At 49.0% G+C, this 12773-nt stretch overlaps 1 protein-coding gene across 2 annotated transcripts in view; it reads left to right on the top strand.

The window, feature by feature from the left end:
- The window catches only part of MAML1 (mastermind like transcriptional coactivator 1), a 60963-nt gene extending 48225 nt beyond the window's left edge, over positions 1-12738 (top strand). Inside the window, exons 2-6 of one of the 2 annotated variants that reach the window (XR_009694015.1) lie at positions 1852-3264; positions 6281-6520; positions 7579-7675; positions 9277-10438; positions 10812-12738. Coding sequence is in view for 1 of the 2 variants with exons in the window: in XM_061149649.1 (XP_061005632.1) it covers positions 1852-3264; positions 6281-6520; positions 7579-7675; positions 9277-10256 (2730 nt within the window). In the remaining variant the exon portion in view is untranslated. Of the gene's footprint in view, positions 1-1851; positions 3265-6280; positions 6521-7578; positions 7676-9276 lie in introns of both variants that reach the window. The other variant, XM_061149649.1, reaches the window with a different exon arrangement.
- Positions 12739-12773: the final 35 nt, after the last annotated feature.

Raw genomic sequence — 12773 nt, 5'->3', positions numbered from 1 at the left:
AAATAAATAAAGAAGTACTTAGCCAGGATTTACAGAACACTGTGCAGTCAGCTTTAACAGTTAAATAAGAAAATCTTGAAGGAGAGGGAATGGAACATTGAAACTCAGAGATTGATAAAATTATCTTCCTTATTTTCTTGCTCATTGCATGTGTGTGTCTACAGGTAGTTTCTTGCCGAGAGCTGGTGCCCTTGGCCCCCTTTGCCCCCCACTCCCACCTGGGGATCAGGTGCATCTGCATTCAGCCTCATAGAGTGGGTGCCGGGGGGGGTCACTGTGGTCCTTCTCTGCAGCGGAAGACAGCAGCGCAGAGTGTCCTGTGCTGTTCTCTGAAACCTGCTTAACGATAATGTTGAAAGCTGTTATTTGGAACTTTGTAAATAGCACTGTATAGATGCTTAGGGCTAGTTGGGGGTGTGGAATTGAGAATGGGGGAGAAAGGATAAAAGATGTAACGGAAGTAAACGTAGGAAAGGAGCAGCCATGTTTAGAGGCTGAGTGTCGGTGCCTCTGTTAGTGGAGGAGTTGAGTCCTGGCAGCTGAAAACAGAGCTGGGGAAATATGGAAAGATCACACCACTTCTCTTCCCCAGCTGCACTGTCCTGTTCTCTCTGGGAAACGCCTGTCCTTGAACTCTCAGGGCGCTTATTGCTCTACTGCTTGCATAGAGTGTTTATCTTATTCTGTGGCCATGTCCTAGCAGATTGGAAGCCCATGGGACCACCTCATTTGTCTTGATATCCCCACAGCACTTGTGCCTGACACATGGTAGACTCTTAATAAGGTTAGTTGAACAAATGCAGTTGAGGAGAACAAGGGAGGTAAGTAACAATGCCAGGCAGATGTGACTGTATTGGAATTAATAGTCTTAGTCAGAAGTGGTAGGGTCTGTGAGGGCTGGTGACTGGGTTCAGTGGGTGGAAGGCGCTCAGGGTTGGTGGGGAGGAGAGTGGGACAAAAGGCAGAGGATCTGTGAGGTGCATGAGGAAGCAGCCTGGCCTGGAGAGAAGGGTGGAGCCGGCAGGGCACCTGGAAAGACTTGGGAGGGCGTGAAAGTGCTGTGCACTGAGACGAGGCCTGGAGCATGTGGTCAGCCCCCGACAAGGTCCCACCTGCACTGGCCAGCCTCCTTCAGCCGAGAGCAGCAGAAATCCAAGTTAAACCATCTTAAACGTAAGGCGGAATTCATTGGTTCCCATAAGTGAAAAGTCCAGGGGGATGGCTGGTCTTAGGCATAACCTAGATCCCGGAACTCAAATGATGTTCTCAGGAATGTGTGTGTATGTGTGTGTGTCCTGTGATGTTCTCAGGAATGTGTGTGTGTGTGTGTGTGTGTCCTGTGATGTTTTCAGGAGTGTGTGTGTGTGTGTGTGTGTGTGTGTGTGTGTGTGTGTCCCCTGTGATGTTCTCAGGAGAGTGTGTGTGTGTGTGTGTTGTGATGTTCTCAGGAGTGTGTGTGTGTGTGTGTGTGTGTGTTCTGTGGCTCTTTCTTATCGGCTCCACTATCAGGCGCACCCTTAGATTAGATGACTCTGGGCCGCTTCAGGCTTGTGCCCTACAAAAAGAGCTGCATATGTCCAGGGATTGACTCACTGACTGCAGCTGGGTTGCTTAGCCACAGCTGAGTTAGTCCTGATTCAAGCAAGGCCACAGGAAAGGAGAAGGGGAAGACAGCTCTGGAGGGGAAATGGGTGTGTGTTCCCAGAAGTGGAGAGTGTAAACTAGGCAAGCAGAACCAGCAGGAGAGTGCTCCAGGGGGTACAGACCACCGTGGTTTAAGTCACCATCAGAAGTAGAGGGGTCACATACGTGGTGCTGTATACATGAGTCACTCTTTTTCATGTTTTTCAGCATCTCCATGATACGGTAAAGAGGAATCTCGACAATGCCACATCCCCTCAAAATGGTGATCAGCAGAATGGCTACGGAGATTTCTTTCCTGGGCACAAGAAGACGCGCCGAGAGGCCTCTCTGGGAGCCACCGTCTCTTCCAACGGCCTGCCGCCGGCTTCCCCGCTTGGCCAGCCCGACAAGCCTGGCCCTGAGGCCCTGCAGGCCACTGGGAAGCACGCACTGGGGCTGGACTCCATCAGTAAGAAGTGTCTGGCAGATTCGAGCCTCCACTTGAATGGAGGCAGCAACACTAGTGAGTCATTTCCCCTGAGCCTGAATAAAGAACTGAAACAGGAGCCCATGGATGACCTGCCTTGCATGATCTCAGGGGCCGGAGGCTCCATCTCTCAAGGCAACCTCATGCCTGACCTCAACCTCAATGAGCAGGAGTGGAAGGAGCTCATTGAGGAGCTGAACAGGTCAGTGCCTGATGAAGACATGAAGGATCTGTTCAATGAGGACTTTGAAGAGAAGAAGGACCCAGAGTCTTCTGGTTCTGCCACACAGACCCCCTTGGCACAGGACATTAATATTAAGACGGAATTCTCTCCAGCAGCCTTTGAACAGGAACAGTTAGGCTCTCCACAAGTGAGGGCTGGGTCTGCAGGACAGACCTTTATGGGGCCTTCATCTGGCCCTGTGACCACAGATTCACCCAGCCTCGGGGGCTCCCAGCCCCTCTTCCACACCGCTGGTCAGCCTGGGGTGGACAGTCCCAGTCCCAGCCTGATGCCGGCATCAGCCCAGGCCCAGAATGCACAAAGAGCCCTCTCCAGTGTGGTGCTGCCTAGCCAGGGCCCAGGCGGAGGCTCAGAGCTGTCCTCTGCCCACCAACTCCAGCAGATTGCTGCCAAGCAAAAGCGTGAGCAGATGCTCCAGAACCCGCAGCAGGCTGCCCCAGCACCCGCTCCAGGCCAGATGTCTACGTGGCAGCAGACAGGCCCCGCCCACAGTCCCTTAAACGCCCCTTATCCCATGGAAAAGCCGGCCAGCCCTCCTGGTTACAAGCAAGACTTCACCACCTCCAAACTGCTCATGATGCCCAGTGTCAACAAGAGCTCCCCTCGACCTGGAGGCCCCTACCTCCAGCCCAGCCATGTGAGCCTGCTGAGCCACCAGCCGCCAAGTAACTTGAATCAGAACCCTGTGGCCAGCCAAGGCTCGGTGCTGGACTATGGCAACACCAAGCCCCTTTCTCACTACAAAGCAGACTGTGGACAAGGCGGCCCTGGGGCTGGCCAGAACAAGCCAGCCCTGATGGCTTATCTTCCCCAGCAGCTGCCTCATCTTAGCAGTGAGCAGAGCTCCTTATTTCTGATAAAACCAAAGCCAGGAAATATGCCCTTCCGATCACTGGTTGCACCTAGCCAGGTGAGCACGGGTCTTTGCTCCAATACTCTGCATTCACACCCACCCACCGAGTGGCTTTTCAGGCCCCAGATAGCTGGGGAACAAAGGGAGGAAGTGAGCGGCTGCTTTTTGACCTTCAAAGCCCTTGGGAATGAAACTCGATCAAGTAAACCGGGATTGATTCTCAATAAAATAGGATAGAATCCCTTGCACTTGGTCCAGTGTTTTTCATGCCATACAACTTAAATCATTTGTGGCAGTGTTTTGAAGGTAAAGATCACATTTAATGTCCTTAGAGGCTCTGCTTTTTTTCTTTTTTGAACAAACTTTCAGATACATGTGTTCAAAATGCCATAAGTTTTAGTAAGCTTATAGCATTTAGGTGAATGCTGCTTCCTGGCAGGTCTAAACTCCATAGTTGTTTACTTAAGGCTGTCAAGCCTGGCAGAATCACTTGGCTCTGAAGGGTGGAGAATGTTGAATACCATTTTATCATGATCATTGTTTGCATTTCTACTCACATTCACGTTCTAAAATGTCTCATCTACCCCCCCACCCCCCAGAAGAGTAAACAAACAGTATTCCCAGACTTCCTCAGAGCTAGCACTTGCCTTTTCTTTACTGCAGTATGTCCTGGACTGTCCTCCACATCTTCCACATAGATGGACCCACTGACACTTAGCTGATAGTGGTGTGACTTTATAACAGTTGTATGACAGTTGTTTTGTCATGGTGCCGTGAGGTATCTCCTTCCTTTCACTACTGTAAGTAAAAGGCTGCAGTGAATGTACCTTTGTGTATTTGTAACACACTAACATTTTAAACTCAGCAGTGGCCACAGGACTGGAAAATGTCAGTTTTCACCCCAATCCCAAAGAAAGGCAATGCCAAAGAATGTTCAAACTACTGTACAATTGCACTCACCTCACACAGTAGCAAAGTAATGCTAAAAATTCTCCAAGGCAGGCTTCAACAGTACGTGAACCAAGAACTTCCAGATGTACAAGCTGGATTTACAGAAGGCAGAGGAACCAGAGATCAAATTGCCAACATCCATGAATCATCAAAAAAGCAAGAGTTCCAGAAAAACATCTACTTCTGCTTTATTGACTATGCCAAAGCCTTTGACTGTGTGGATCACAACAAACTGTGGGAAATTCTTCAAGAGATAGGAATACCAGACCACCTTATCTGCTTCCTGAGAAATCTTTATGCAGGTCAAGAAGCAACAGTTAGAACTGGACATGGAACAACAGAGTGGTTCCAAATTGGGAAAGGAGTACGTCAAGGCTGTATATTGTCACCCTGCTTATTTAATTTATATGCAGAGTATATCATGAGAAATGCCAGGCTAGATGAAGCACAAGCTGGAATCTAGATTGCCGGGAAAAATATCAATAACCTCAGATACGCAGATGACACAAACTTTATGGCAGAAAGTGAAGAACTAAAGAGCCTCTTGATGAGAGTGAAAAAGTTGGCTTAAAACTCAACATTCAGAAAACTAAGGTCATGGCATCTCGTCCCATCACTTCGTGGCAAATAGATGAGGAAACGAAACAGTGACAGACTTTTTTGGGGGATCCACAATCACTGCAGGTGGTGACTGCAGCCATGAAATTAAAAGACACTTGCTCCTTGGAAGCAACCTAGACAGCATATTAAAAAGCAGAGACATTACTTTGCCAACAAAGGTCTGCCCAGTCAACGCTATGGTTTTTCCAGTAGTCATGTATTATGGATGTGAGAGTTGAACTGTAAAGAAAGCTGAGCACTGAAGAATTGATTCTTTTGAACTGTGATGTTGGAGAAGACTCTGAGAGTCCCTTGGACTCAAGGAGATCCAACCAGTCCATCCTAAAGGAAATCAGTCCTGAATATTCATTGGAAGAACTGATGCTGACGCTGTAATTCCAATACTTTGGCCACCTGATGTGAAGAACTGCTTCATTGGAAAAGGCCCTGATGCTGGGAAAGATTGAGGGTGGGAGGAGAAGGGGACGACAGAGAATGAGATGGTTGGATGGCATCACTGACTCAATGGACATGAGTTTGAGCAAGCTTTGGGAGTTGGTGATGGACAGGGAAACCTGGTGTGCTGCAGTCCGTGGGGTTTCACAGTCAGACACAAGTGAGCGACTGAACTGAATATTTTAAAAATAGAAAAACTCAATGCTAGTAATAGCTGAGGAAAATGACATGTTGCAGATAGTAGTAAGGATATGTAAATGGGCACAGTGCTTTCAGAAAGTAATTTGACATTATATAGTTTTCATAAGCCATAAAAATGTTTGTAAACATTGACACATTATACCCCTGCAAGAAATAATACAAAAAAAAGAAAAATGCTATATACAAGACATTGATTGTATGATTATTCCTAATAGCCAAAAAGTGAAAGCAGTCTAAGCATCTCTCAGTAGAAGAATGTATGTGTGTATGTTCATCCTTCTACTTACTTCAGCCACTATATTGCCACATGGACAGAGGAGCCTGGTGGGCTACAGTCTATGGAACTGCAAGAGTTGGACACAACTCAGTGACTGAGCAACAACAACAAATCTGACAGAAGCCAGACAGTGTGTCCCCAGAAAGTGCTGTACACAGGTGGACAGACCATGTAATTTCTGTTGGTTCAGGGACAGCCCTGCCACCAGGGGCCCACGGTTTGCACACTCAGAGCGTAGCCTCTCCATGAGCCAGGGTCCCTCACTAATCCTTCCCTGGGGGCCTGTCTGGGCCCATGCATTCCAGTAAGGGAGCATTTACGTGCTACAGTTGCTTTTGGAATATGCAAGTTTAAGCCGCTGGTGAATGTAGGAAACAAGGCTAACACTCAGCCACTCACTGCTCGTCGCCGTGCCCGGACACTCGGGTGTTAGGGCTGTTGCTCTGGAGTCACGTGCCAAAAAAGCAGAGGCTTCAGAAGAGAACCTGGAGCCAGGCTTTCACTCAACAGAGCTCGTCCACTCTGATCAGGGCTTATAGTCCTCACTGTGTCCCACCTGACATGAGACCCCCTTGTCTCTGTTGACAGGACCAGAACCCTCCCAGTGTCCCTGTTCCAACCCAGGCTGCCAGCGTGGGGACTCAGCCACCTGCCGTCTCCGTGGCCAGCACTCACAGTAGCACCTCCTATCTCAGTAGCCAGCAGCAGGCAGCTGTAATGAAGCAGCATCAGTTGCTTTTGGACCAACAGAAACAGAGGGAGCAACAACAGAAGCATTTGCAGCAACAGCAGTTTTTGCAGAGGCAACAGCACCTTCTGGCAGAACAGGTAAAGAGAAAGGCAGGAGAAACCCACCTGCACCCCTTCCCGTGTCTGCCTGCCTCCCAGGTCACCGCAGCAGCTGCAGGCTCCAGTGTGTGTGTATGTGGATTTGTGATTGTATGTCTGGTTTGAGAGTACTCTGGGGAACAGGAGTGTGGTCTTTCTCAGACAGTGGTAGCCTGTGTCAGAGCAGCTTTATGTCACTTAGTGGGGATTAATGAAGGTGGAATCTAAATGTATTAGAACCATTTTTCCAGCAGGTACCAAAGCACTGAGCTCACTGATCCATCAGTTTTCTGTGAGATCCAGCTTTATTGTAGAGTTTGCTGTAAGGCAGAACAAAGTAGGGAAATGAAGACATCCCAGAGGTCCTGGGATTCAAGAATTAGGACTGACAACCCCCTCCTAGTTCTGCAGTTTGTTTGCCCCCTTGGTCATCAGATTGTACTATGCAGATTCCAAGGTTACAGGAATTCTCAGGACTTTAAATAACAATCCTTAAGACAGAAGAGAACTAGTTACCCAGAGGATAAAGTTAAATAAGGATGACTTTAAAACCCACATTACTGCCTCAGTTTCACTGTGTATTAAATAACAGCTTTTGGGGGGATAAAATTCACATGACATACAATTTACCCATTTAAAGTATACGGTTCAAATGGTTTTCAGTGAGTTATGCACCATCACCATAACCAGTTTTAGAACGATACCTAAAAGAAACCCTGTACCCATTAAAAGTTCTTCCTTCATCTTCCTGAGCCTAGGCAACCACTGATCTACTTTTTATCCCTATTGATTTGCCTGTGTGAGGCATTTCATATGAATGCATTCGGGATTCAGCCATATCGTCGCATGCATCAGAACTTCATTCCTTTCTGCGGCTCCTTCGATGTGCCCCATCACTCTGTGTCATACTGTATATTAAGAATCCCCCAAATGAGATTATGAACGTTATCTCCACAGGAGTCCCTCTGAGTAACAAACTTGGACAGTTTACTTTACTCTGATTGCTTTGTTTTTGTTTTATGTGGGTCTTTTTCTCGGTTGATCTTGGCATTTTTTAGGAGAAGCAGCAGTTTCAGCGCCATCTGACCCGCCCACCACCCCAATATCAAGACCCAACACAGAGCACCTTCCCACAACAGGTTGGACAGTTCACAGGTGAGGAGTGTTTGAGACGATGGTGTGGGGCAGGGGAAGGCAGGCGCTGAGCAGATGTTCCCTCATGCTGACTTTCTGCTGTCTGCTCAGCTTTCCATTATAGGTGCTAAATGGATGTGTGTGCTCCGTCGCTTCAGTCTGCGTGGGGAGCCTTGCTCTCTGGTTGCCCTGTAGGTCAGCCAGAGAAGAAAGACAGAAGCATGCTGCTTTGGCTAAGTGCTTTGGCTGGGTCCCTGGCTGTATAGTTGTTTAAGGCAAAATTATTTTTAGTTGAAAGTTATCTTATCCATAGGAAGTGGCTTCTGTAATTCTTAAGAAAGTTCTTTGCTTCTCCTGTTGATGTGTCTGTTTAAAAAATGACCCTGTCCTATTTTCCAGATAAGGAGAGACTTAATGCTCCTGTGACCTTTTGCTGCTTTTCTTCTTTCTGTCTACTCATCTTGGTAGCAGCAGCAGCCAGTTGATCTGGTGGGGGCAGGAAGCATTCTGAGGTTTCAGCTGTCATGTCTCAGATATGTGAGAGAACCTGACCAGCAATGCTCGGGCTGTTGCTCTAGAAATGCAGGGAGAGCTCAGTTTATAGATGCAGAAAAGTCTAGGCCATTCCTAGCTCTTGGAATATCTTTAAAACTTGCACTTTCCTTGGTCAGTGATTCTTGCTATAACATGTCCCAGTGAAGTTGATCACAGCTGTGCATTCCAGAGGAGACTGAGTGGGATTTTATGTTATGCTAACAGGGACCAGGGGATTGAAGTCTGGGCTGCTCAGAGGCTGAACCTTGGCCAGCTTTCCTGCCTTAATCCCATTTAATGTTATGTGTAATCAGTGGGAAAGAAGTAGATTATTTCAGCATTTCTCTCTTTTTCAACTCAGTTTTTAGTTAGGTGCTAAGGGAAAGCAGAAGAGGAGAAACAAAGTGTACTCAGTCATGGCCAGCTGCTGAACAACCCCTCTCCTGCACACACAGAAACACCTCAGTGCTGCCACCGTGCACCCGCGGCTTTAGACAGAGCCCCACGTAGCAGGTTCCCCGAGGACAGGGCCTCTGTCTCCCCAGCACGGCCTCCGCCACAGAGCGGATGCTCAGCACACGTCTTCTGATTGCCTCCCTCCCCACCCTGCAGTACCGCATTGTGTGGGCCTCATCCGAGTGATCCTGTCAGTCCCTGGCCAGCTTGGTCTAAGCCAATCACAGTCCAGTTAGCCTGCGGCTCTACAACCCTGTCCCTTCATATGGGGGCTGCAGCTCCTCTGAATCTGGCCAGGACCATCTCTTCCTTTTATCCCAGACACTCTCCCCACGTCTTAGCCACAGAGTTTGCCCCTTCCTCTGTGCCTTTTTTTTTAAATTTTAATATACCTGTCTTAATCTCCTTATTGCTCCAGACGGGCCTCCATTCCACCCTGTGGGGAACCTGTGGCCCCCAGGCCTCTCTTCATTAAGGTTCCACTGATCGTGAGGTATCTGGTGAGGTATCAGAGCACTGACTTTGCCTTTCATGCCTGTAGGATAGCAGTTACTGCTTGGTTCTTAGATGTATCTCCATAGTGGTGATGAAGAAATGCTGGCTTGGCTGACAGAATTTCCTCTGTCTTCTAGGGTCCTCTTCTGCCATGCCTGGCGTGAACAACTTGGGTCCATCTAACTCCAGCTGTCCTCGAGTGTTTCCTCAGGCTGGAAATCTGATGCCGATGGGCCCTGGACACACTTCGGTTTCTTCTCTCCCCTCAAACTCAGGCCAGCAGGACCGGAGTGTGGCTCAGTTCACTGGCTCCCAAAGCATGCCACAGAGCAGCCTCTATGGCATGACTTCCGGCATAACCCAGATAGTTGCCCAGCCTCCACCACAGGCCACCAACGGACATGCCCACATTCCACGGCAGACCAGCGTGGGCCAGAACACCTCGGTTTCAGCTGCCTATGGACAGAACTCTCTGGGGAGCTCTGGTCTCTCCCAGCAGCACAGTAAGGGGACTCTGAACTCGGGTTTAACTAAGCCACAGGTCCCAAGAGTATCAGCAGCCATGGGAAGCCAGAATTCCACATGGCAACATCAGGGAATGCCAAGCCTGAGCGGCCAGCCCCCAGGAAACAGCACCGTAAGCCCGTTCACTGCGGCTTCCAGTTTCCACCTGCAGCAGGCCCACCTGAAAATGTCCAGCCCGCAGTTCTCGCAGGCAATGCCCAGCAGGCCCATGGCCCCCATGAGCTCAGCAGCTGTGGCAGGGCCCATGCTGCCCGCTGGGAACGCACAGCAGAGGACCAGTGGCCCTGCCCCGGCACCTCCCCAGGGAGCCCCGCAGCCGGGCTTGTCAGGCCTGAGCCCGGCGGGGCCTGAGCTGGGGGCCTTCAGCCAGAGCCCTGCCCCAGCCATGGGCGGCCGGGCAGGCCTGCACTGTGCCCAGGCCTACCCCGTGCGGACCACAGGCCAGGAGCTGCCCTTCGCCTACAGCGGGCAGCCGGGCAGCAGCGGGCTGGCCAGCATGGCTGGGGACGCCGACCTGATCGACTCCCTGCTGAAGAACAGGACTTCCGAGGAGTGGATGAGCGATCTGGACGACCTCCTCGGGCCTCAGTAGCAGGAGGATTTGTGGTGTTTTCAGTGTTCATACAGCCTATATTTTTGTTCTCAGATTCAAGAAAGAGTAACTACTTTGGACCAAAAGCCCGCAGCCCATGGAGCTGGGCAGAGCTGGAGCCACGGAGCTGAGGCCTGGTCCTCCCGCAGCCCGCGGGGCCCACAGCTCCCAGCCAGCAGTTGGTATGTTGGGCTGGCCCCACCCCATCTGCTGGTGTCACTGTCTGGGGTTGGAACAGCAGGACAGGGTTCTACAGGTGGTTTTTTATCCAGAAGACCAAAAAACCAAAAGTAAAACCCCACGATGCCAGGTTTATAAAAATCTGTGCTATCATTTTGATCTAATCCAAGATTTCTCCACTTGGCCCAGTGTTGGGACAGATTTTTGTTGAAACTTTATAGCGGAACTATTTGCAATTTGTAGCATAGAAAAGATTTTTTAAAGGTTTTAAGGTTTTAAAACAGATTAGGGTAGGTGGTTAAAATCCATAAGTGGCATTGGAAACTTAGGGTTTCCTTTTGATTAAGAGCCTTTTTTATTCCTGCTCTTTGTCAGCTTTCAGGACAGAGGGAGGCTCACTGGAAAATTGCATGTGCCAAAAAGGAACAGGATGCCGTGAGGAGCAGAGCTAGTGGCAGAGATGTGGTCGTTACAGCAGCCCCGCCTTCTCCCAGAATGCGGTTCTTCCAGCTTGGCATTTAGGAGGACCTGGGCTGAGGAATCCTTCCTCCCGTGTTTTCAGAGCAGGACCCCAGGCTAAAGGCTGAAATGCAAACTGGAGTTCCTGTGTCTCTTCTGTTGTGACTTCCCACCTTTTGCATTTCCTCTGGAGACGCGTATTTAGTGTGTTAGGAAGGTGATCATTGTTGAGTTGTGCACAGATGTCTTTTCCTTCACCCTGTCTTCATTTCCCATAACCGTTCTTTCTGCCTCCTGTTCTTTATTTCTCCAGCCCAAGTGGAAAACCTCATTATGGCACTAATTTACTAGATTGGAGAGGAAAAGAGTCATTAGAATTCCCCAGGGAACCCTAGCCTTGTGAGGAGGTGGGTATCCCCTCCCCAGAAAACAGAGGTTCGGGGGAAGGAGAAACAAGGACACAGGCCAGAGGAAGGGGTCCCACCCCGTTCTCCTGCTGCTGCCACTGCCTCTTCAGGTGACTTGCACTTTTTAGAGAGAATTGCTTTGTAACACTAATACACCCTTTCTGAAAATTCAAGCGAATTTCTCTGTTAAGGTCTATGACTGTTTAGGTCTTGACTAAGCTAAGAGTCCACGTAGTATTACCTGTGGGCTGTTTGTGGAGAGTGAAGACGGAGAGAGCACTTCAATACAGCAAAAGCAAAATGGTAAGCATAGGGTGAAACTCTTTCAAATGGAATATTGGAGGGAAAATAGTACACTGAAAAGAGTGGCTTATATGCAGAATGATCTCTGGCGAAATCACAACCCCATTTTTATTTCCCTGGAGTTTGAAAATGGGTAATTCAAGGAGTATCATGTGTAAAGAATTGAGCCAAGAAAAATGCTCACACAACCAGCTTGAGTGGCGTTGAGGGGATGAAGGGTTGTGCACACATGGGTCGTTACTTTGCACCAGCAGTGCCTTTCATGGGGGTGCGCGGACCCTCAGGTCTTCTCTAGGAGCCATTTGCCACCGTGAGTGGCGTTAGGGCCATCTCCCTTTATCGCCCTCCCGGCCTTCCCCAGAGGCTGAATATAGCTCAGAGAAAGGGATGAATCATAAAGCCAGTGAAGACGCCGCCCTCCGAGTGAGTTCCCCGGTCTGAAGGGGAAGAGGGTGACTTCAGTGGGTTTTTTTTACCAAAAATAGCGGGCTGGAGGCTGGTGGTGGGTCCCCGTTCCTCTCCCGGTCTCCCTCTGGCTGCCGCTCGCCTCTGTCCTCGGCACTCACACCTCTGCCCCCCCTTGTGGGGAGGGCTGCCCCTGCCTCAGTCCTGGGGCCACCTAGACAGACAGCAGGCCTCTCTCCTGCTGCAGTGTCAGAGCAATAATGTGATGCTTGGGGTCCCCCCAGGGAGCTGCCAATGGCTTTATTTATGAATCTGGTTTTTGGGTAGTCAGGGAAGGAGACAACTCCACTTCAGTGCAAATCCCCATCTTCCAGGAGCCATGACTCAAAAGAAAAGGGTGCTCGGACTTTTGTTATACACATTTGCTTTGTGTAAATAAATGTTTACAATTTTATATTAAAGATGGAATAAGTGTTAGAGCTTCTGACTGTATATTTTTTACTTTTATAGATTTTAAAACTATGATCCTTTATATATGTGTTTGGGGGGCTATAAGTTTTATGGCAAACAGTTGGTATTGTTAACTTTTTACTGTCATCAAAGTACATAAAAATTCTATTAATTCCCTTATTCTTTTACTTCCTTAACTCTGGTATACACCAAAAAGAAATCTTTACTTTCCTGTTTTATCACTATAAAATAATAAAAGTATTTTGCTAGTATGGAAACTGCCCATGTGCTTTACTTCACATGGCCGTGCCAG

The sequence above is a fragment of the Dama dama genome, chromosome 9, assembly GCF_033118175.1.
Source record: "Dama dama isolate Ldn47 chromosome 9, ASM3311817v1, whole genome shotgun sequence".
Classification (NCBI taxonomy): domain Eukaryota; kingdom Metazoa; phylum Chordata; class Mammalia; order Artiodactyla; family Cervidae; genus Dama; species Dama dama.
The sequence above is the reverse complement of the archived record's forward strand: the minus strand, read 5'-3'. Positions and strand labels throughout refer to the sequence as shown.